Here is a 22,892-nt window from a genome sequence, read left to right as displayed (position 1 = left end):
TCTGCTGTTACGAGCACTACCCCAATAACATTACACAAGGTGTTACTTTACATTACTTACTAAAGAACAATGAAACTGTGCTAACATAGATATAAACCAATTGTAACATTCCTCTTCTTTTTACCAAGCCAACTATTTGCAACTATCCTGTACCAAATATAGGATATTAAATGTTTTACAGAACATCCAGCCAACATAATATCAAAATATATTTTATTCTGGACCTCTTTCAGATCTGATTCAAATTACAGTTGTCAGAGCAATACAATGCAAAGGGAAACTGCAACAGAAAATGTGCCTAGAAGGGATATGGGGTTTGGGGACAAATCATCGTGATGTAGAACCAAAATAACATCATAGTGTAATTAACATGGTCCAGGACAGTATAGAACATCTATATCAGTCTTCTTCAGACAATAATCATGAAAACTGAACAATAAAAGTCCTTTAAACAAGTACAAAAAACTGTCATGGGCTGGTTTACACTTTTACAACAATTGTAGTTTAACTGGATAACTGAAGAAATGATGCAGACATTTTAATCCAGTGCTATAGGAAGGCTCACAGAATTAGACCCAAAGGATTTGTAACTTCAAAATGAAACCATTACAACTACAGTGTGAATGTCAGGAGAGAGAGAAAAAATTATTTCTGTATTCTAGGATTACTGATCTGCGCACTGCAGTCTGTTGTGAAACAAGATTGCAAAGTACACTGGACTAGCAACAACATGCAGACTGTTTCCCTAAATTTATCCTCTAATGCCAGGAAACCATTATGAAGTAAAAATGCTTGTTACTTAAAATAAAAAAGTAATTAATGTCCCAAGTTATCATCAGGCCTCAAGCCTGGAAACAAAGGCTGAAGAGAATTTTGTAGCTCTTCAAAACTACGGAGCTGAAGCACTATTAACACAAAACCTGCAATTTTTAAAAAGAAACGGTGCACTTTTCTGTTGTTTTGTCTGCCTTCAATCATAGTCATATTGAAAAATTCACTATTGAGCGTGATATTTCAGAGCTTGCGCTAGAGTGAAAACTGAGTGAAAACTGCATCACACCTTCCTCTTCACCAGGGAAAATGCCAGGCGTCTTCATGGAGATTTACTGCCATCTCCCAAACCAGTACTTTCTTCCAACACGCCACAATATTGCTCCTGCTTTGTGCAGACTTCTGGAGATCCCTCTTCATACAAGTTCTACAGGCATTTTCGGTAGGAAGAAGAGGTCTGTAGGAGAGTACTGCTTGCCAAGCTAAAGGACTACTGAACTAAATCCTGCAGAGCTTGCTCAAGCAAAATTCTCACTAAGTCAATAGGAGTTTTTCCTGGCCCATTATACCTAAGTGTCACATTGTCCAATACTTAGAAGGACCCAATCCTCCAACGGTTACTTAGTCAAAAATCCCATTGACCTTTTCACTTCAGGGGGAAGCTTTTGCCTGAGTAAGGACTGGAAAATTGGCCCCTATGTCTTCTCTTTACTAAACAGAGGAAACATACAACCTTTCATTTACAAGCTGAAAAGCCACATTTGCAATTCTAATGAAGTTCCTTCATATGACAGAATTAAATTCATTAGCTGTTAGACTGCTCCATAGCCAAGGAGAACTGGTACAACAGCCCTATTGTACCTACTACACTTCCTAAAGATAGAGAATGCTTTAAAGTCAGCAGTGTCTCCTTAAATACCTTAACATGAGGTAAGCAGTGTAAGGAAAAAGGAATGCATTTAAAAACATAAAAATTAAAGTTGGTACAAATCTTTGGCCTTTCTCTTAAGATTCACTAAAGTGTCCTAAAATCTAGAAACACGTTTCAACTGTCATGTCATTCAAACTCTGGTAATTATTACTTCCCTCCCCCAACCCAGAAAAAGAGGCACTTTTAGTATTTCATACAAGAGTTCCAGTCCTCTGCCAGACACACCATTTAACCCTGTAAAGAAGTATTCCCCAAACAAACTGAATTATCAACACTACAAAGAATTAAAAAAGAAAAAGTATGAGGACTTAAATACTTTGTAAACAATACTAGAAAGTCAAAGGGTTGGGAATCTTTACACCAATTTTAAATCACAGGAGCCAACAGTAAAAATAGAAAATGAGGATCTCTCTAGGAACTCCTTATACAGAAATGGGAAACAAGAAATTCCAAAGCTGATGATAAAAAAAGATTGCAAACATGACAGCAGTCCATGCCTCATCCCATCAATAAATGTGACCCCAGTTTTCCCAAACTAAAGTTCCCACCCAAGAATTCACTGTGCTGGAAAAAATGTTAACTTACAAACGTACGCAAAGATTGATACACATTTAACTTCACATGCTGGGAGCAGCCCCATTGACTTCTGTGGGACATTTAGCATGTAAAGTTAAACATGTGCTTAAGTCTTCACAGAACTGGGGCCTTAATAATATTAGGCACGTACCCCTTAAAGGCAGGAGTGTGGAAAATCTACTTTGTTCTACTATATATATGAGTCTCAGCACTACAAAAGAATCTAATGACCATGGTACTCCTTCGTCCCTCACATAAAACATGGAAATAAGCATCATGCATACACATGGCTAACGCTCTATAATACATGAGAGACAAGAGAAAGTTTGTGCAGAACAGGAGCAGTACTGTGGCATGTTGATAAAGAACAGCAGCAAAAAAATACACTGGCCGGATCCTCATAGCTCCATTTCAGCAGAGCTTCGCTGATTCACACCAGCTTGACGTCTGGCTCATGTATCCAGAGACACCCAGGCCTATGAAACTGATATTCCTGAAGTGTGTACAAACATCTGAAAACCCACAGTCCTGTGGAAATGAAGCTCTGTATTTTCTAATTATGGATACTTGACATTATGCTTAAGCAACTAGAATTACTCAAAACTAAAACAGCTGAAGATTGAGAAAAAGAAAAGTGGCAATACTATCAAACATGGCTGTGGTTTTGCAGTTATGTCACAGAATTCCACAACATTTTTTTTTAATTCGCTGAAACAACCATCCAATAACTTGTATGAAAATGAATAAACTGTCCATATTAAAATACAAAAGTACTATCAAGAATCACCTCTGACTTTCAATTTAAATTCAGTGCAATCGACAAATGCATTGCTAAAGGAAAAATGCAGCTTAAATATACTCAAAACATTTGTGTCTATTCCTGGGAGCACAGTTTAAAATTATTGCACAGATTTTTTTTTATTTTTTCTTAATGACGACAGAGGTCAGCCACAATCATGGACCTCCAGCAATAAAAGCAATATTTCAAGTGCCAGACACTCAACATATTAGGTTTCCTACATATTGTAACTCACAGGGTAGATGTTCTAAACAGTAATATGTTCCAAAACCCTAAAAATAGCTGGCACAGAACCATCATGGATGACTGCCTTTATGGATATGAATGTTTGGTTGCTGTTTTTAAAATTTGGTGTATTATAGTATTATCTGCCCCACTGATAGTAACTGGGGTACATATTAAGAACGTATGTATTCTCTTTACCACCGGCAAACTGCGACCCTACCTTAGCCAAACTCAGACTTGCTTCAAGTCATGTTAGTCTGTGGCAATAGCAGAAATCAATGCCTAAAGAACAATTCTGTTAAAATGTAAAAGCTGCATTATTTGGGTTAAATCAATTTATACTTAACTACAGAAAGTTAAAGTTTAGCGATCATGAGCCACAAAATTAATTTGTGATTGAAATAGTGTTATAAAACTGATAACTTTGCAAAGCTTTATAATATAAACCATTTCTTAAGTAAAACGTTTGTGACAGAGATTGACAACCTCTTTTTATAGAGATTTATACGCCTGGAATTTTATGCGAGACAAAACCCTTTCAACTCCATATAGGCATAAACACAACCCTCATGCTATAATTTACAAATAAAATCACTATCAATATACTTTTAATCACATGAGCAGAAAAAGGTTTGCCGCTTATATATGTCGCTGTAAGAAAAATATTCGATATTGTAAACAGAGTAAAAGACACAATATAGTAGTGATTATTAAAAAAATAGCAGCTTACATCTACCTTATATTTGGAAAAAAACGTAGTCACAAGATACAACAAACTGCAGGACTGGAGCAGCAGGGGAATTAGTGCAAGTATTCATCTTTTAAATAAGCTGAATCACTGCTATTAAAATAAACTTGAAGCAAGTCCTCTGTTTTTAAGATTTTTTTTAAATCTAAGGTAGTAAACATTTTGCCTGATAACGGCAGTGTTATCAAATATATGCCAAAGATTTTTTTTGTATAAAGAAAAATTACATTAGATACTTTTAATACTGGAATTTCGTTACATTAGACATCTGAGCTCCTACGAACAATGATGGGGAACTCTTGTAGAAGCTGTGGCATGAACCCTCGTCCAAAAAGATTTTAATCTTTAAAAAAACAAAAAACCAACCAAACAACCAAACCCCCACCCCAACCCCCACCAAAAACTACATTTTGCTCCTTTTCACAATAGTGCACAATTTAACCATAATTTAGCTATGGTCTCAAAGGAACAGAAGATGCATATTTTTATTTCTTTATTTGCATCCCTGTATTTTTTTTTTGTGCCCTTCTGTTCTTAAGTTTGGCAGAATTATGTCCCAAATAAGAAACTACTGCATTTCAGCCATGTCATTAGAAAAAAACCACAGCATTATACCCATTGCTGATGTACTTTATAGATTAACAGGACATGAAACATCATGTCTCAGAGGTGAGCTTCTTTTTTCTCTCCCCCAGTCACCCATCTTCCACCCACCCTCCCCACTCAAAATTGTGCTCTCGGAGCCACAGAATGTACCAAATATCAAGTTCACTCTACCTCTTGAAATAATGCATTAAAATATATATATTTTAAAAGAAACTCTGTTTAAAGGTGGAAAAATATAAACAAGGAACCGATTCACTCCCTCACTTCATGCATCCGTAAACTTAACCAAAATGAAACAAAAAAAACCACCAATGTTTAAAAGCAAAGAACAAAATACCGCTGCAGGTTTATGCAAGTCCGTTTTCTCCGTACACGCAAACTGCTCAACTACTGAGAAGGGGGAGGGGAAACAAAACCACAAACCATTGTGACTCTGGATTTAAAAGGGAGAAATAAAGGCTGTCATTAGTATCTTCCAAATTTGGTACATGTATGGTCTGCTCTTGTAGGGTATATTTCTCTCTCTTCTGTTTTTCATACGCGAAACTTCTAAATGTTATTTTGGGGCACAGCAGATTCCAGCACTTGGTGAACAGGATTCACAAGCTGTGACAAAACTCTGTCATCCTCTTCAGGGTGTAATCTTTATTTTATTTTATATACAGTATATGTATATATTTCTTTTAGGTTTGGTTGTACTGGACTGGCCATGGTTCAATTGGGACTATAGCAGTACATGGGTTAGGGACAGTCATTTTGGCTATGTACACATTCATAGTCGGTCCATGGCTTCCAACTAGTAGCGCTATTTCCGTAGGTCTAATACACAAACCTGTAAGAAAAAAAATACGCATACAGAAATGCACACTGCACAGCATTTTTACAGCTATACAATTCTATATGTAATATGAGGTCATAAAACAACAAACCAGCTTTTGCAAATTAACCACAAATCTATTATTGGCAGGAAACCCCCCACCCCCCATGATGAACATTGTGCATCATATGAAACTATGAATACAACGAACAAAACCAAAAGATTCTAGGTAATATTTTCAAAAGCACCTACGTGATTTAGCAGCCAAAGTCCCATTGACTTTTATGCACACTGGGGCTTCTAAGTACCTAAGTCATTTTTTAACACACGATTTAGGTGCTATTGAAAAGTTACCCTTTATATTGTTGTTCCCTGTGTATTTCTCCTGGTGCCCATTTGGTTAAAAAGTGGCAATTTTTTTTGCTGTGTGCTGTGCTAATAATGCGTAACCAGGTGCTCCTAGTACTGCCACCCTTGTCTTCTGTTCCACAATCCCCAACCCCTGTGGTGTGCTACACCCCACTGTTGTGTCTTGTCCTTCTTTAAATTGCAAGCTCTTCGTAGCAAGGTTGATCTTTTTTCTTTTATGTTTGTACAATTCCCAGCACACTAAGGCCGTATTAAGGGTCTCTGAATGCTTTGCTAATACATATAATAATCACCACCATTGGATTCACCAGAATATTGTGACAAAATGTAAAGACACACAATGGTTAATGAGGGGTTTTATTTGGATTTTGCTTCTCCAGATTAAAAAAAACCCCAGGGATTAACATGGTTATATCCCAGTCATTCAAAACAAGACCTAACTGGAACTTCAACTGTTTCTTTTTTTGTTATGGGAAACAAACAAAAACAACAAAAAAGGATACTATGAATTGTTTTGCCTAGTATGTGGTAGTTAAAAGCCAAGGAATCTATCTGGAGTCAATTTGTGAAGTACTGTAAGATCTCATTAAATCTCATTGTGGGAGGGTGAAAATATTAGAACCGATTGGACCAGCCAAGAAAAGAACATCTAATAGTACAGTTTCCTATTATAATCTAATCAGAAGATGGATCAATTGCTAGAGCCTGGAGATCCTTCATGTCTACAAATTGAGGCTACCTTACCAGAAAAAGAAAGTCACATGTAAACTACATTTGCATTCATCATTTGTTTCATCACCACCCAGTTTATGGTATAACTAGCTCTGGATTAGCAGGGAAGCTGTGGGTGGATTTAAAGATATAATTTTACTAACAAACCTCATCAGAGACAGTAGAAAACTATTTTTTTTAAATGTTCAATTAAAACTAGTGTCACATGACAAATGAACTTAATGGGGAGATATCTGTAACTTTTGTCTGAATATATTCAAATGATCTTCCCTTTAAGATAGGTAGAGGACAAATCTCTACACTTTCCCAGTAGATAATTTAGGGTTTCTGACACCTTCCTAGGGATACCAAAATACCGGCTACCCATTTTTACATGATGCAGACTGTATGAAAACTTTAACTGAGATGAAGTCTCTGCAATGTGGCTTCCTTTCTTTTTGTACTCAAGAGAGCTGCCCACTTTCTGTTCTGAACCACAACAAACCAATCTATTTTGGTTTCATTTGAGTCTCTGGACTGTGAAGGTACCAGGTTAGCTTCTCTCACTTACTGACTTCCTTATGGCACTCCTTCAAGCTACCAACTCTCAGAGTACGCGCCCATAATAGCTCTTACTCAATACTCTTATTTCTGATTTGTGTTGGGCTTGATTCCTGTCTCTCTCCTTTCTTATTAACCCAGGACATTAAGAAGCCACTGTTTGCCTGGCTGCCGTGCAGAAGAAGCCACTGTTTGCCTGGCTGCCGTGCAGAGTCACACATTAGTATTTTTAATGCAATGTTGTTGCAGGGTGACATCAAAAGACCTAGAAGGCCAGACTTTGTCACACTGCTACAGTGGAAAAAAGGGCAGATTCATGCTTTATTAGAACTTAGGAGCTCATCTCCTGGGCACTCCAAGCAATGTAAGCAAAATGTTACTTGTATAAAAGGGACCTGTAACCAATGAGTGCTCAGAAATTCGTACCCCGTCTTTGTTTAATTCTCAATAGCAACTCAAATGATACTTCATTCATATCAGATATAAAAAAACAGCACCCTACACTGATCAGTTCTCTTGAAATGAAACCAGTTGCAAGAAACAACTAGCTTCCATACTGAAATGAACAGACCAATTACGTACGTACATATTTCTATAGTACATGTTGTTTTATAGCCTCTCCTGGCTCAAAATCGTAACATTTCACACTTGCATCTGACAATTTTAAAGGACTTGACAAATAAAAATGGATTACACTTCACGAAACCCCTATGACCAAGAGAGAGAACTTCCAGCCTTAATTTCCGATGTTAATTTGAATGGAAAACAAGTGCAGCTTTATGCCACATTTTATAGGTAAAATTTTACATAATTGGCTATTTGTACTCACTCTTCCTCAGAATAAACAAAATTTCTCTGTTTAGTCAAGAGTCCTCCAGCCTATCCAACTGTCTAATAAAATAAAAATATACATGTGTAAGAAACGTTGAGATTGTTCTACTATACTTACTGAACCATCTGAAGCACTTGCTCCAACTTTGTCTCCTGCTGCATTCCAGCAAACCTCAAAAATCCCTCCTGTTCCCCTATAACTGTGAACTAAAGCACCCGTCTACAAGGGAAAAAGAGATATACAATAAGTAGAATAAAATGCACACTAGTAAGTAGAGTTTGTACAGTATGTAGAAATTCCCTGTTACTTTTAAAGGGTGAAATTCTCCCCAGGGGAAATGGTCCATGTAAGATCTCACGTACTACTTAAGCATCATGTTAAAGCATTTATGAAACTCTTATCCTGCATACCAGTGGTGGGCAACCGCGTGGCCCACCAGGGTAATCCGCTAGCGGGCCGCCAGACGTTTTGTTTACATTTGCAGCTTACCCTGATGGGCCACAGGTTACCCATCACTGCTGTATATCCATGCTATCTTTTGGATAAGAGGCACATCTGACAGTCATGGTCACTTTAGGTTATTAAAGATCAAGTGGTACTTTTTGTAAAATAAGTGTCCTATTCCTAATGTCCTAGCTTAATTCCATCTGGAGTTACATTCTGCCTACCAAAATTTTCCCTTGTACTTTCATTTGCATACAGCATTCTTTTTTCAGCTGCGCAAAATAGGTGAAAGTATTTCTGCAAAGTTTTGTGCAAACATTTTTGCCACCTCATTTCAGACGACTTCATTCAGAATGCTTTGCCTTTCTGCAAAATTCAGTGAAATATCACAGCCATCTTGCACTTGAAATGGGCTTGTTTTGCAACTTTTGAGGAAATAGAGTTCAATTATGAGTTATTTTTGAGTTTGTACTTTGTAATGAAATATGTGAACAACTCATTTTCTGGGTAGCTTTACCATCTGCTAGAAATGTCAGTGATAAAAAGTATTGTATGATATTTCTGTACCTCAAAAAGGATATGACTGACATTACAGATGAACTGGAGAGGGCAGGTATAATCATACATGTGAAATACTCGCTATACGGCAGTGCAAAGGGGCCTGAGTGTAAATAAGAACATAAACATAAGAATGGCCATACTGGGTCAGACCAAAGGTCCATTTAGCCCAGTATCCGGTCTTCCAACAGTGGCCAATGCCAGGTGCTTTGGAAGGAATGAACAGACCAGGTAATCATGAAGTGATCCATCATAAGAATCAGTCACTATAGAATCTACTGAGATAACATTTCTGAGTGAAGAGGTTCATTCAGTAAAGTATGTATGGATCTGATTCCCAAGTCATAAAAATTCAAATATACTAGTATGGATACTTTACTGGCCTGATCAGGAAACTCATATTGAGTGCACAATACTGAGAAAGATCAAAGAGGCAACAAAGTCTAATAAAACCATTAATATTGGGAGACATCAGCTACCCGCACATAAACTGGCCAAAACTCACACCAAGACAAGGTTTAGAGAAACAATTCTTAACTCCTTAAACAGCTTCTTGGAATAGGTGGTTGTAGAGTAAACCAGAAAAGCTACTTTCAACTTATTCCTATACAAAACAGAGGAGTTCGTTCAAGTACACCTCTACCCCGATAAAACGTGACCCGATATAACGTGGGTTCGCATACAATGCGGTAAAGCTCTGACACGCTGCTCTGAGCAGTGTGTTAAGGGTGCCGAGCCAGGCTGGGACCGAGGGGATGGATAAGGGGCAGAGGGTCTCAGGGGCGGTCATGGGCTCCCCCTAGCACCCAAGGTCTGGTAGGCAGGAGCTGTGGGGGGGCACTTTTGGGGGCCCTGCAGTCCCAGAGTGGCCCCGGGGATTAGCAGGGGGCTGGGAGCAGCCCGCTCCGCTTCCCTCGCCCCAGCCGCGGTGCTCCGCTTCCCGCCGCAGGTGAGTGTGGGACCTTTCCCAACCCCCCCCACATAGCTGGGGCCAGGGCAAGGAAAGCTGAGAAGGCTGGGGCTGCGTCGCTCCGCTTCCCGACGCAAGTGAGCACGGTGGGCGTCCTTTCCCCAACCTCCCCGCACTCGCTGGCGGCAGGAAGCAGAGCGCCGCGGCTGGGAGGTGGCGGAGTGGAGCGTGCTGGGGCCGTGTTGCTCTGGTTCCCGCTGCTGCCGGTGAGTGCCTGTCAGGGGGCGGGGTGTGTGGATAGGGGTCGGAACAGTCAGGGGACAGGGGGGTTGGGTAGGGGGTGGGGTCCTGGGGGTGATTAGGGACGGGGGTCTCTGAAGGGGGCGATCAGTGAACAAGAAACGGGTGGGGGGGGAGGGAGTTTGATATAACTCAGTCTCACCTATATCGCGATGAGATTTTTTTTGTCTCTCGAGGGATAGAGGTATAGTTACTATGGAAGACACACTAAGTGACCACTATATAATTAAATTCAGCATTTTTGTGGGAGTGATTGTAATCAAAAACTAGCTCAGTGACACAAACCTTGTGATCCTATGTCAGAGTATTAGCAATCCTAGTACAGAGGTCTCCTTGCAAAACAGCAATTACACTTCAGAATTTCTGGATGCACAGTTATTCTTTTCTGGAACTGGATCCAACACATTCAACAACATCATATATCACTGACTGTAGCTGTTTTGGATAATAGCTATAAACTATGTATGAACAAGTCAGATATTTATACTTTTCAGACCCCAGCGTGTGTGCACGTGTTGAATCCTTATGCTGAAGCTGTGACACTGAATAAACATGTCAGAGAATTAGTTTGTGGTTTACACAGAAAAGTCATATTTTAAGTTCTAAGTTTTACCTTGTCAAAAATTTGCAAAGAGGCCCATTTGAACTGAAGAAAGCTACTTTCACATACTATATTTAATATTTAGTTATATCGAATATACAAAGCTACAGCATCTGAAACAGCTTTAGAACAATATATGATCCATTGAGTAAGCCTGAAACACACCAATCAAACAAACTGGTTCATATAAAAACAGCATGTACCTGTGTATTCCAGATGTGAACACATTTGTCAAAAGAGCCACTGGCCAGGTACCTGCCATCAGGGCTGAAAGCTACACTGTACACAGGTTCTTGATGTTTCGTTAAAGTGTGGATACAAATTCCTCTGTCTACATCCCATAACCTAACAGTAGAATCAAAGGATGCACTGCCAAAGGAAAAACAGAAGGATTAAATTTCAATTTTATTCAATTTTTTTTCTTTTGACGATGTTGTTAAAATCTCTTCTTTAATGCCAGAGTATCTCTTAAAGTAGAGGTCCACTAGTGCTCCTTCCTGTGCTGTTAAAATGTATTGCAAAACATACATTTACAGAAGGCAAAAAAGAAAGGGGTGGGGGGAGGAAATGGTCAATTTCTTGACTGGTATGATAAAAGGATTAAATATTACCTTGCTAACATAAGATTGGCATTTGGATTGTTTGTTCCTGGTCCTGTAGGACTCCATTTGATAGTATATATTTCTTTGTTGTGTGCTTGTAAATCATGGACACAACTATCTTGTTTCATACTCCAGATCTAGGGTAAAAAATGGAAGGAAAAAACAGATTATGTTTAGGGTATTAAACACTACATTAGAACATAGTGATTCTCCCACCCTCTTCCTTGCTCACAGCTAACAAGGCCCAACTGACAGCTTTTTAGGCCACCCACATCATGCACCATCGCTGGTTGTTTTATAGTGGAGACAGGTGTCTGTTTTCTTTAAGTTATCAGAACAGCATGGGATTAAAAACTAAACAAAGGAGTGACATGCAATATTTCCTACTTAAACAAATGCGTGCATGCTCATTGCAAGTCTGATCCGAAGATCACTGAAGTCAATGGTCACATGTGAAGATAAGGTAAGCATATAGTGGTGTATGTGTCAAGGTTGTGTGAACGGTCACGGTTATCACTGAGCTTTGTTTTTAAATAGACTTTGTGCTACTATGATAGGATGCAGAAAAGGATATTGGAGAAATATACTTCTTCAAACAGAATAATATATGCATAATACAAAACTGTTAAGGTGTTCGACTTGGTGGGGCAATAAGACTTTACTTAGATTGGGCAAGGATCACCTTTTTGTTCTGGGTTTGTACAGCACAATAGGATCCCAATCCATGACTAGGGCTCCTACATGCTATTATAATACAAATAATAAAACAAACAAACAAAACAAAGTATTCCTTTAAGGGTTTGTGTTTTCATTACAAAAACGGTTTGGGGAGTGTTCATAAAGCCTTGCATACATTTGAAACTTGATATTCATTCAGGTTATTTGTACAAGTGCAATTTTTTCCCTTTAATGATATCTAATTTGGTATCATTTTAGCTCACCTTGCTTTAGCCCTGACTCTGGAAAGCATTTAAACATACTCCTAAGTCCATCTCTGTTATGGCCAGCACTTAAACATGTGTTTAAAGTTAAAATGCTTTCCTGAATCAGAATCCTTTTAAAGATAGTGGGCACCAGGAGGGGAGAGAGGAAAGATTTTATTATATTTCTCATTTCAAATAGCTGGATCAAAAAATAAAAACTAGTTCCTTTTCCCTCACTGTGAAGAGCATTCAGCACCAGTAAAAGTTTCTGTATGAAGAACCCTAGAGACTAAAGTCTTCATTTTATCCACTGGTTTGAAAACACATTGGCATCATCAGTCTAAGGCTCCCCGCACCACCATATCCAGGTGCCTCAAACATAACCTGGAAACAACATGTTTAAAAAGAGTAGTTCAATCTTCTTTCCCGTTCACTCCTTGGACTCTGTTGAAAAAGGCCAATAAGTTTGCTAACTGCAATCGGGGGTTTAATGATGGAGATATCTATCCAGTAGTAACCCCACTGGAAAACCACTAGATCATCTGACGCTTGTGAAATGAAGAGATTGCTGTCAACCTGGTTTAGATGTGAAGCAGCAACCTGGAGGTGAAAGGCACCATGAGAATGAGTTGCAGAGTACACCAGGCCCTTTTAATAAATAAATAAAATACAAACAACAGAGTTTTTCTGATTTGAAACGTTCGCAGTATCTATTTGCATATTTCTGTTATATAAAGTCAACTCTAAAATGAGAATGGTAGGGGCATTCAAGTCAATTCAAGTCCATCTTCAGTTTTTCTAAGGTACCTACCACCGTGGTATCTAAGCTCTCACTCCTAATGCAATGACAGACTATTTATACTAATCTATTTTGTTCCATAATTTCCCCCAGTTACACAAGCTGTGTTGTAAGGTGTCATGCAGCTGTGAATTATTCATGTGCACAAATCCAGTTGAGTCAGCAAGGCCAGCGGATTGCAGACAATCTTTCAGGGAAACTGGGTAGCAAGCAATATGGTAAACGTGGCCATCCTGAGAATGTCTTTTTAGACCCATTTACTGGTACTTGCATGGGAGGCAGACACTTGAATAGACAGGCTGCATGATGACAGACGCTACTGCTCACTTGTTAAATTCTCACGCAAGCACCTTTATGCTTTTTCCCACATTACCCCATGTGCATGGGAGAAGGTCCCTGTAAAGATCCGCAAAACTAACTCATTATCCTCCTTCAAACTCTCCTCTGCCATGATGCCTGCAGAAAAACCTGATAATGAATAGGCTGCTGATATGCTGAAACCGTTGCCGGTCATGATAATAAATACTGCCTCCTTGTTTCCTTGTACTTCCCCATCACTCTGTCTGTTTCCATCTGTTATCTCTTGCCTAATACTTAAACGGTAAAGCTCTTTGGACAGGGGCTGCCTTCCTGTTCTGTATTTGTGCACCACCTATCACAATGAGGGCCTGGTCCATACCTGGAGCTCTAGGTGCTATGATAGTACCACCACCACTATTAAGACAGCTATGAAGAAAGCCAGCACAGGAGCTAGCTGCAGCCTGGTCCTACAGAACCCATACACTACTTTGATTGTAACATTTCTCTTTGAGCATGACTGAGCAACTTCTTTGTAACTACAAGTGTCAGTGATCGCGCAATTATTAATGGGCCCGATCCTGTAAACTGCTACATGTATATAGTAAATTATACTCAAATTACTGTGAAGTGAATGCATAAGTTCACAGGGTTGGGCCCTTTGAATGGAAGTCTGTCTTTAACTAATAGAGAGATTTTAGGAATGTCTGAGTCAGGTTTTTAAAAAAGGACAAATATTAAAGAATAAAATCATGACATTAAAATTCCTGAATTACTAAATAGCAAGGCTTGTAGTGCACATGAGAGAGCTCTACAAACACACACAGAGGTTGCAGTGTACGATCACTATGAAAATGTACTATTGTCCAAAATTGCAGTTACCTTTAAAGTCATGTCATCAGAGCAGGACGCCAGAAGATTACCAGTCGGATCCCATTTGATTGCATTTACTTCATTCTAAAATTGAATAATGAAAGTAAAGTTGAAGTCTTTGTTTCCACTATAAACGACAGCTTACAAAAATAAAGTTAGACAGTAAATATGAGTGCTTGTACAGCTACATTTCAAAATACTATCAACTCCCATTTCCACTCCACCAGAAATACCAACCTTTATTGCCCAATAGTCAAATTTTCCCAAAGCACCTTTGTGCCTTCTTCTGCACAGGTGCATCTCAAAGCCACCACATTACTCTTCTTCAAATCTCTCTTTGAAGTTCACCTATGTTGTGGTGCCGAACAATCATTTGACAATGGTAAGGCAGCTGGTGTGCTGTGACTGCTGATTACTCTAATCATAAATATTTCACTGTTACCTTGTACAGCCTACCCAGTTTGTGGTATCCACCTATTGTCTCTTGCCAAGGACTGGTTGGATGTTACACGTGCACGCAGTGCCTAGCACAATACAGCCCCGATCTCTGATTAATACTGCTAATAATATACTGATACTATCAAATAGCAAACACACATTTTCAAAAAAAAAGTAAGTAATAAGGAGATTTTAAAACTTCATTCAGTATATAGAAACCAAGTCACTACTTACTGTGTGACCCTGGAAGGTTTTGATGGGTCTATCTTGTCCTAATTTACAGACATGAATACACATATCTGTGCTGCAAGAAGCAAATGTGTTGTTACTCTGCCAGTCAACATCTAGTGCTGGTGCTAGAAAAATGAGAGATATTTAAGATAAGATATATACTTTAGAAAGGTTTGATTTGTGAATCTTCAGTGCATCAGCCTTGTAACTTGGAACAAATGCCAACAGGGAGTGACTAAATCAAGTCGAAAGAATTAACAAAGGGTTTTAAACACATTAGAGCAGTGGGAAATGTAACCAGCAAATGCAGTTTAAGGTAGACACATGAAACTAAGTTTAATAGGAAAGAATCAAAACAGGGAACATATCTGAAATGAAACAATTATACAGAAGGCAAGACAAACATTGATGTCTAATAGCACAAGCAGCCACTATGAATCAATCCAAATTTGAGACTTAATCATGGTCTTTGCACCCCAGCTGGCAGGAGCTGGAAGCTCATCGCAAATACCACTCCCAGCTCCTCCCAGGTAGCCGTGAAAGCTTTACGTTAGTCAGTAGTGACCCCTCTGGTTGTTGCCATGCCATTAAGCCCATGAAGTTAGGGGAGTCACAAAGGTGGAAAAATATGAGGGAGTTCTGAAGAGGTGCCAAATGACATATTCTTTGTTTCGTCTGCTCCATCTCCCAAGCCACCAGGGGTAAAAAAATAATGAAATGGACTTGTCTGTTTTGATTTTTAAATAAAACTATTTTAATTCTGGATCATCATAAATAAAGATATAAAACACAAACACAGATCTTCATTTTGGGTAAGTTCTTAAATAAACCCACACAGATGATATAAAAGTTAGTTTTCATTATTGTTTTATTTAGCAAGAGGGACATGCCCGTTGACAATAATACATGTCTATTATAGTTTTTCCCCACATACAACGTAACAGATTGAAATACAGGTTATCAATGATGGTAGCAGACACACACAAAGGTATACTACTCGGACAGTTTCTGTGCTGTCAGATCAAAATTAACAAGCTATAAATAGGTATATTAGATTTTAAAAAGCCCAGCACATTAACGTTTTAAAACTTTTTGTTCTGTTTTTGATCAATCTGAGCTGTCACCTGCAGAGAAGTACTTACCAGAATGAAAGGGAAACTGCTGCTTTGCTTCTCCAGTATGGGCATCCCAAATAATTGTGGTCTGAGTTAAAAAATAAACAAACTTGTAAAATTGCTACAAATCATAGGTCTTTTCCATCATTAACTTCTATTAGGTCCTCTACTCCCATCTTCCTGCTGGCCAGGATTGGTCACTATTATACATTTTCTAGTGTTTTATCAAGTCTAGTTTCACATGTCCCAAACAATGGGTCTTCTACCACTTCCTTTCAAAGACTACGCCAATATATTTTAATTGCCAGGAAGCAAGCAGTTCCTGACTGCATCTTAATTTTTTCTCTTTTTAACTTCATCACATCACTCATCATTATACCTTTTTGTCTTACTGCAAATAATTCCTTTAACTTCAAATATTTGTAGGCATTATGTGCTCTATGTTACTGACACTTAGAAGAGCTAAAAATATTTACAGCTTTTAAAATCTGTTCTCATAAATCAAACTCTTCAGCTTCTAAATTATTTCTGTTACCTTCTTCTAAACTCTTCTTTGAACAGTTTGCCAATACTGGCATCTTTCTGCTATACAAATATTTCATATGAGTAAGTCAACTATCCTAAATTATAACTATAATATTAACTATCCTATATTATATCCTATGGCCCTGATTCTACTGTGACAGAAGTTAGTGAGAATTTTGTCACTGCATTCAATGAAAGCATGAACAGGCCTGATATTTTCTTACAGAAGTTAGTTCACGGAATCCATGATCCTTAAATCTTTTCATCTCCCAGACAATGCAGAATATTTTCTTACACTATATTCTCAGTTGCATTCTCCAGTTGAGTTTTAAATGACTGAAGCAATAAGGTTTCTACCTCCTCTTTTGGGAGATCGTTCACAATCTAACTGGATATAATCAATTTTTTCCTGACAGCAAAGCCTGCATTTACCTTTGCACAATTTCATACCTCCACTCTGAGTTATAAGCCCTGAAAATCCTAAACAATCCTTCTCAGTCCTTTATGTTTCTACCTTTCAGTACCTCCTGTTCTAACTGCTGTCTGAAAAACCTCTCAATTCAGAAACAGCTTTGAATTTAATTGCTGTATTGTTTACCTCTTCTTTTATTTTTCTTAAAGATGTGGTCTAAAACCTGATTCAGCAATGATCGCCGCGGCACTGGCCACTTCCCCCCATTTAGATTCACTTCCATTTTTCATTCTTCCATTTTTCGAGATTCATAGATTCATAGATATTTAGGTCAGAAGGGACCATTATGATCATCTAGTCTGACCTCCTGCACAATGCAGGCCACAGAATTTCACCCACCACTCCTAAAAAAGACCTCACACCTATATCTGTGCTATTGAAGTCCTCAAATTGTAGTTTGAAGACCTCAAGGAGCAGAGAATCCTCCAGCAAGTGACCCATGCCCCATGCTACAGAGGAAGGCGAAAAACCTCCAGGGCCTTCCAATCTGCCCTGGAGGAAAATTCCTTCCCGACCCCAAATATGGAGATAATAAAGGACTTGATACTGTACCTCAGAAAATAAATCTCAGATACATTGGTTTTACACTGGTGTAATGTTACTGACTTCAGGGGAGTTACTGTTGATTTACATTGTTATAACAAAGAGAACCAGGCCCATTTTATCCACTGCATTCAAATCGTCAACTAATTTTCCAACATAAGAACGGCTATATTGGGTCATACCAAAGGTCCATCCAGCCCAGTATCCTGTCTACCAACAATGGCCAATGCCAGGTGCCCCAGAGAGAGTGAACCTAACAGGTAATGGTCAAGTGACCTCTCTCCTGCCATCCATCTCCACCCTCTGACAAACAGAGGCTAGGGACACCACTCCTTACCTATCCTGGCTATTAGCCATTAACGGACTTCAATTCATGGAAGTTATCTAGTTCTTTTTTAACTCTGTTATAGTCCTAGCCTTCACAATCCCCACAGGCAAGGAGTTCCACAGGTTGACTGTGAGCTGAGTGAAGAACTACTTCCTTTTATTTGTTTAAAACCTGCTGCCCATTAATTTCATTTGGTGGCCCCTAGTTCTTATATTATGGGAATAAGTAAATAACTTTTCCTTATTCACTTTCTCCACACCACTCCTGATTTTATATACCTCTATTATATCCCCCCTTAGTCTCCTCTTTTCCAAGATGAAAAGTCCTAGCCTCTTTAATCTTTCCTAAATACGGGACCCATTCCAAACCCCTAATCATTTTAGTTGCCCTTTTCTGAACCTTTTCTAATGCCAGTATACCTTTTTTGAGATGAGGGGACCACAGCTGTACGCAGTATTCAAGATGTGGGCGTACCATGGATTTATATAAGGGCAATAAGATATTCTCTATCTCTTTTTTAATGATTCCTAACAGCCTGTTCGCTCTTTTGACTGCTGCTGCTGCACACTACGTGGACTTCTTCAGAGAACTAACCACGATGACTCTAAGATCTCTTTCCTGATTAGCTGTAGCCAAATTAGCCGCCATCATATTGTATGTATAGTTGGGATTATTTTTTCCAATGTGCATTACTTCACATTTATCCACACTAAATTTCATTTGTTGTTGCCCAATCACTTAGTTTTGTGAGATATTTTTGAAGTTCTTCACAGTCTGCTTTGGTCTTAACTATCTTGAGCAGTTTAGTATCATCTGCAAACTTTGCCACCTCACTGTTTACCCCTTTCTGCAGATCATTTGTGAATAAGTTGAATAGGATTGGTCCTAGGACTGACCCTTGGGGAACACCACTAGTTACCCCTCTCCATTCTGAAAATTTACCATTTATTCCTATCCTTTGTCCCCTGTCTTTTAACCAATTCTAAATCCATGCAAGGATCTTCCCTCTTATCCCATGACAACTTAATTTACATAAGAGCCTTTGGTGGGGGACCTTGTCAAAGGCTTTCTGGAAATCTAAGTACACTATGTCCACTGGATCCCCCTTGTCCACATGTTTGTTGACCCCCTCAAAGAACTCTAATGATTAGTAAGACATGATTTCCCTTTGCAGAAACCATGTTGACTTTTGCCCAACAATTTATGTTCTTCTAGGTGTCTGACCATTTTATTCTTTACTATTGATTCAACTAATGTGCCCGGTACTGACGTTAGACTTACCGGTCTGTAATTTCCAGGATCACCTCTAGAGCCCTTTTTAAATATTGGCGTTACATTAGCTATCTTCCAGTCATTGGGTACAGAAGCTGATTTAAAGGACAGGTTACAAATCATAGTTAATAGTTCCGCAATTTCACATCTGAGTTTTCAGAACTCTTGGGTGAATTCCATCAGGTCCTGGTGACTTGTTACTGTTAAGTTTATCAATTAATTCCAAAACCTCCTCTAATGACACTTCAATCCTCAGATTTGTCACCTACAAAGGACGGCTCAGGTTTGGGAATCTCCCTAACATCCTCAGTCGTGAAGACTGAAGCAAAGAATTCATTTAGTTTCTCCACAATGACTTTGTTGTCTTTAAGTACTCCTTTCGTCCAGTGGCCCCACTGGTTGTTTAGCAGGCTTCCTGCTTGTGATGTACTTAAAACATTTTGTTATTACCTTTGGAGTTTTTGACTAGCTGTTCTTCCAACTCCATTTTGGCTTTTCTTATTACATTTTTATTCTTAATTTGACAGCGTTTATGTTCCTTTCTATTTACCTCACAAGGATTTGACGTCCACTTTTTAAAAGATACCATTTTATCTCTCACTACTTCTTTTACATGGTTGTTAAGCCACGGTGGCTCTTTTTTAGTTCTTTTACTGTGTTTTTTTAATTTGGGGTATACATTTAAGTTTACATCACATGATCATCACATATACATTTACATCACATGATCAAGTTTATCTAGCACGATTGTTTCTTTATAAATCCATCCATCCTATGACTCTATCTTCTAAATTCTTATTTTAGTGTTTGCTACGTATAATTTAATCACAAAATAAATAATTTTAATTATTATCTCACCTTGTCTACTCCGGCACTTAAAATGAAATTTCCTTTCTTGTTCCATTTTAATGCAAATATAGGTCCTTTATGTTGCCCTAAGGTGCTGGCAAGATTACCTGAAAATTTACGTTGAAATTATTACATTCAAGAAATGAGAGAGACATGTTGTGAGGCACTATGCAGAAAAATATAATGGAAATGTAAAGCATTTTAATTACCGTCTTTAGTCCATATCCTTGCAAATCCATCATACGACCCGGTTGCTAGAAGTGTACCTTCACTCTGTCAGCAAAAAAGTGATTACATTTATTATACAATTCAAAACTAAGGGGCTCAGAGCAAACGTCAAATAGAAAATGTTTTGCAGAAGGGTCATGCTATTTAGTCCAGAACCTGCAGTATATTAAAGAGAGATGCATACAATAAAACAAAAATATAACTCTGATGTGACTCTAAAGTAGAAGCACTTCAGCAGCAATAACAGAAGATGCAAAACCTTTGTCATTTAGGGTTTTGTCCATGCTGTAACCAGAGGTGTAATTTCCAGCTTGGGTAGATGATCAAGCTCGTATGCTAACAGTAGCAGTGTAGTTATGGTGGCCTGGGTGAGCTACCTGCCAATGATATCTGAGGCTTGGTCTACGCTGCAGGCTTACGTCAGTATATCTGTTTCTCTCAGGGGTGCAGAAAATCCACATCCCTGAGCAACACAATTATACCAACTGAACTCCTGGTGTAGACAGTGCTATGTCGATGGCATTTCCTGTTGACATAGCTACTGCCTCTCGGGGAGGTGGAGTATCTCTGTTGGCAGGAGAAACTCTCCCATTGGTGTAGACAGTGTCTTCATGAACCACTGCAGCTGTGCTGATGTGCTGTATGTATAGACAAGCCCTCAGACTCTAGGTACAGGTGGATAGTTTGTCCCACTGCAGCTGCGCTGCCATTTTTAGCAGCATGAATGCATGCTAGCTTTGCTCAAGCTAACATGCATTCATCTATCCAAACTGGAAATTACACCTCCAGTTCCAGTGCAGATATATCCTGAGCATTTGACTGTGCAAAACTGCATTTTTTTTCTCAGGGTATTTCGAGCACTTGTAACTTCCACTTACATTCCAATCCAGGGATGTCACATCTTTGTTGCTTGGTACATCTTGCCCTCCTTCTCGTATACAATGTCGGAGTACCAGCTGCGTGGAGCCAGTGGTGCTGTTTTCACTGAGGTTCCATATCCGTGCTGTGGAATCTCCAGATCTAAGCAAAGAACATAACACCAAATTAATTCATAACGACAGAAAGGACCGTGTCCTCTTCAAGAAGCACAGACATATGGTGTGATACCCCTTTAGAAACTTGATTTTAAAAACCCTGTATGTTAATATATTTTCCATAAAACATTCAAAAACACATCAGTGGAAAAAGTCAGTAGATCTGAGAGCAGGTTCCAGTTACAGTCACTTCAGGGACAGTTATAATAGTCTGGTGTGATCAGACTCATAGAAGCAGTCTTACTTCTCATATACACATTTGGTTTCCACTCAGAAATTTTATTCTGCAGGCTTTCCCCTCCCTGACAGAGCAAATCTGTAAGATTTGTCAATTTTTCCAAAACAAATCCTAACATTGTTCTCTTCCCACCCCCTATAAATTAGCATCAGAATATCTAGATTATCACACACACCTCAAGTACTGGAAGGTAAAATAATTAAGTTTTTAAAGGAGATAATGATTAGGTAACCTGGTTGTTTAAGATTATTAGAAAAAAATCCAACCACTACTGATCTATAGTACAAAGTAATAGATTTACATGTACTATATAGAGCGTTCTGAACGTTATATGATTTAATCTTTACATCATTTATGTGAGGTGGGCAAAGTGTTACTATTCCATCTTACAGATAAGACACAGCAAGAGTCAGTGCCTTCTTCAAGGTCTGAGTGCACTGGCATACTTGCAACAGTCCTGATCTCAGCTGGAAAGTCTCCACCTTTTATCCGCCTTATATTTGTCTTGCGTGTCCTTGCTGTATCTCTCACCCTGGCAATACAAGGCCATAGTTTTCACTGATGGAAAACCAACTCTGCTTCTTCTGCCACAAGCAGGGAGGCAGCTGTTAGAAGCTGCCATTCAGCTCCTGACAGGAGGCAAAAGAAGAGGCCCAGGGCAGGAACAATGAAGGGGGGAACTGAAAGACTGCAAAGGAGTGAATACCACACTGGTACTAGAATGGGGAGAATCTGATTGGCTTCCTTTCCCCCTCTCCACCCATATTGGGGAAGGTCAGTTAGTCAGATATACATAGTTGATGGACAGCATCCCCAGTATTTGGAGCAAGCACTCAACACTCTTGATAGTTAGGATATAACATTTAAAGTTCACCCGAGTGCACTGAAAATCTTCTGGCAGCTGTATGCTGCCAGGCGCTCATACCTTGTAGGGAAAATTGTACGTCGGGGTAAAAAAGTTCTAATGTCAGCAACTTCAAGACAGTGGCAGAAGAGATACTGTCTACTGGGCATAGCGTACTGTGTTTGCAAAGTATATGAATACCAAGTTGCAATGAGAACGGCCGTTTTTGCTTCCTTTTGTGAAAACATACCCTGAGGCCAGAAGGTCGCTAACGGGGTTCCAGGCGCAGATGAATACTTCAGATTCATGACCACGCAGCACCACTGCTTTGTTAGGAGGGATTTCAACATCTCCATCCACTTCCATTATATCCGTATGATTATCTGAATTATGGAAAACAACAGAAGAGAGCTTGGATTTTTACAGCTTGGGGTAATATATTTCACGTGCTGAATATTAACTGGTAGGTTTATTCTGGAAAGGTAAATTCTCAGAACCTACAGGCTAAGATTTTTAATGTAA

The 22,892-nt window shown here is 38.9% G+C and overlaps 1 protein-coding gene across 13 annotated transcripts in view; it reads right to left on the bottom strand.

Annotated features, from left to right (window-relative positions):
* Positions 1–196: 196 nt before the first annotated feature.
* The window catches only part of TBL1XR1 (TBL1X/Y related 1), a 172,856-nt gene continuing 150,160 nt past the window's right edge, over positions 197–22,892 (bottom strand). For all 13 annotated transcript variants that reach the window (XM_073359336.1, XM_073359338.1, XM_073359337.1 and 10 more), the window contains 11 exons: positions 22,621–22,753; positions 21,133–21,274; positions 20,236–20,299; positions 20,036–20,133; positions 16,065–16,125; positions 14,926–15,047; positions 14,263–14,337; positions 11,371–11,498; positions 10,963–11,128; positions 8,064–8,165; positions 197–5,488 (listed from right to left, as the gene is read on the bottom strand). In XM_073359336.1, the coding sequence (XP_073215437.1) occupies positions 5,462–5,488; positions 8,064–8,165; positions 10,963–11,128; positions 11,371–11,498; positions 14,263–14,337; positions 14,926–15,047; positions 16,065–16,125; positions 20,036–20,133; positions 20,236–20,299; positions 21,133–21,274; positions 22,621–22,753 (1,118 nt within the window). In that variant the 3' untranslated portion in view covers positions 197–5,461. The remainder of the gene's footprint in view (positions 5,489–8,063; positions 8,166–10,962; positions 11,129–11,370; positions 11,499–14,262; positions 14,338–14,925; positions 15,048–16,064; positions 16,126–20,035; positions 20,134–20,235; positions 20,300–21,132; positions 21,275–22,620; positions 22,754–22,892) is intronic.

This window comes from Lepidochelys kempii, chromosome 9 (genome assembly GCF_965140265.1).
Source record: "Lepidochelys kempii isolate rLepKem1 chromosome 9, rLepKem1.hap2, whole genome shotgun sequence".
Classification (NCBI taxonomy): Eukaryota; Metazoa; Chordata; order Testudines; family Cheloniidae; genus Lepidochelys; species Lepidochelys kempii.
Note: the sequence above shows the minus strand (reverse complement) of the source record. Positions and strands in the feature narration are given on the sequence as shown.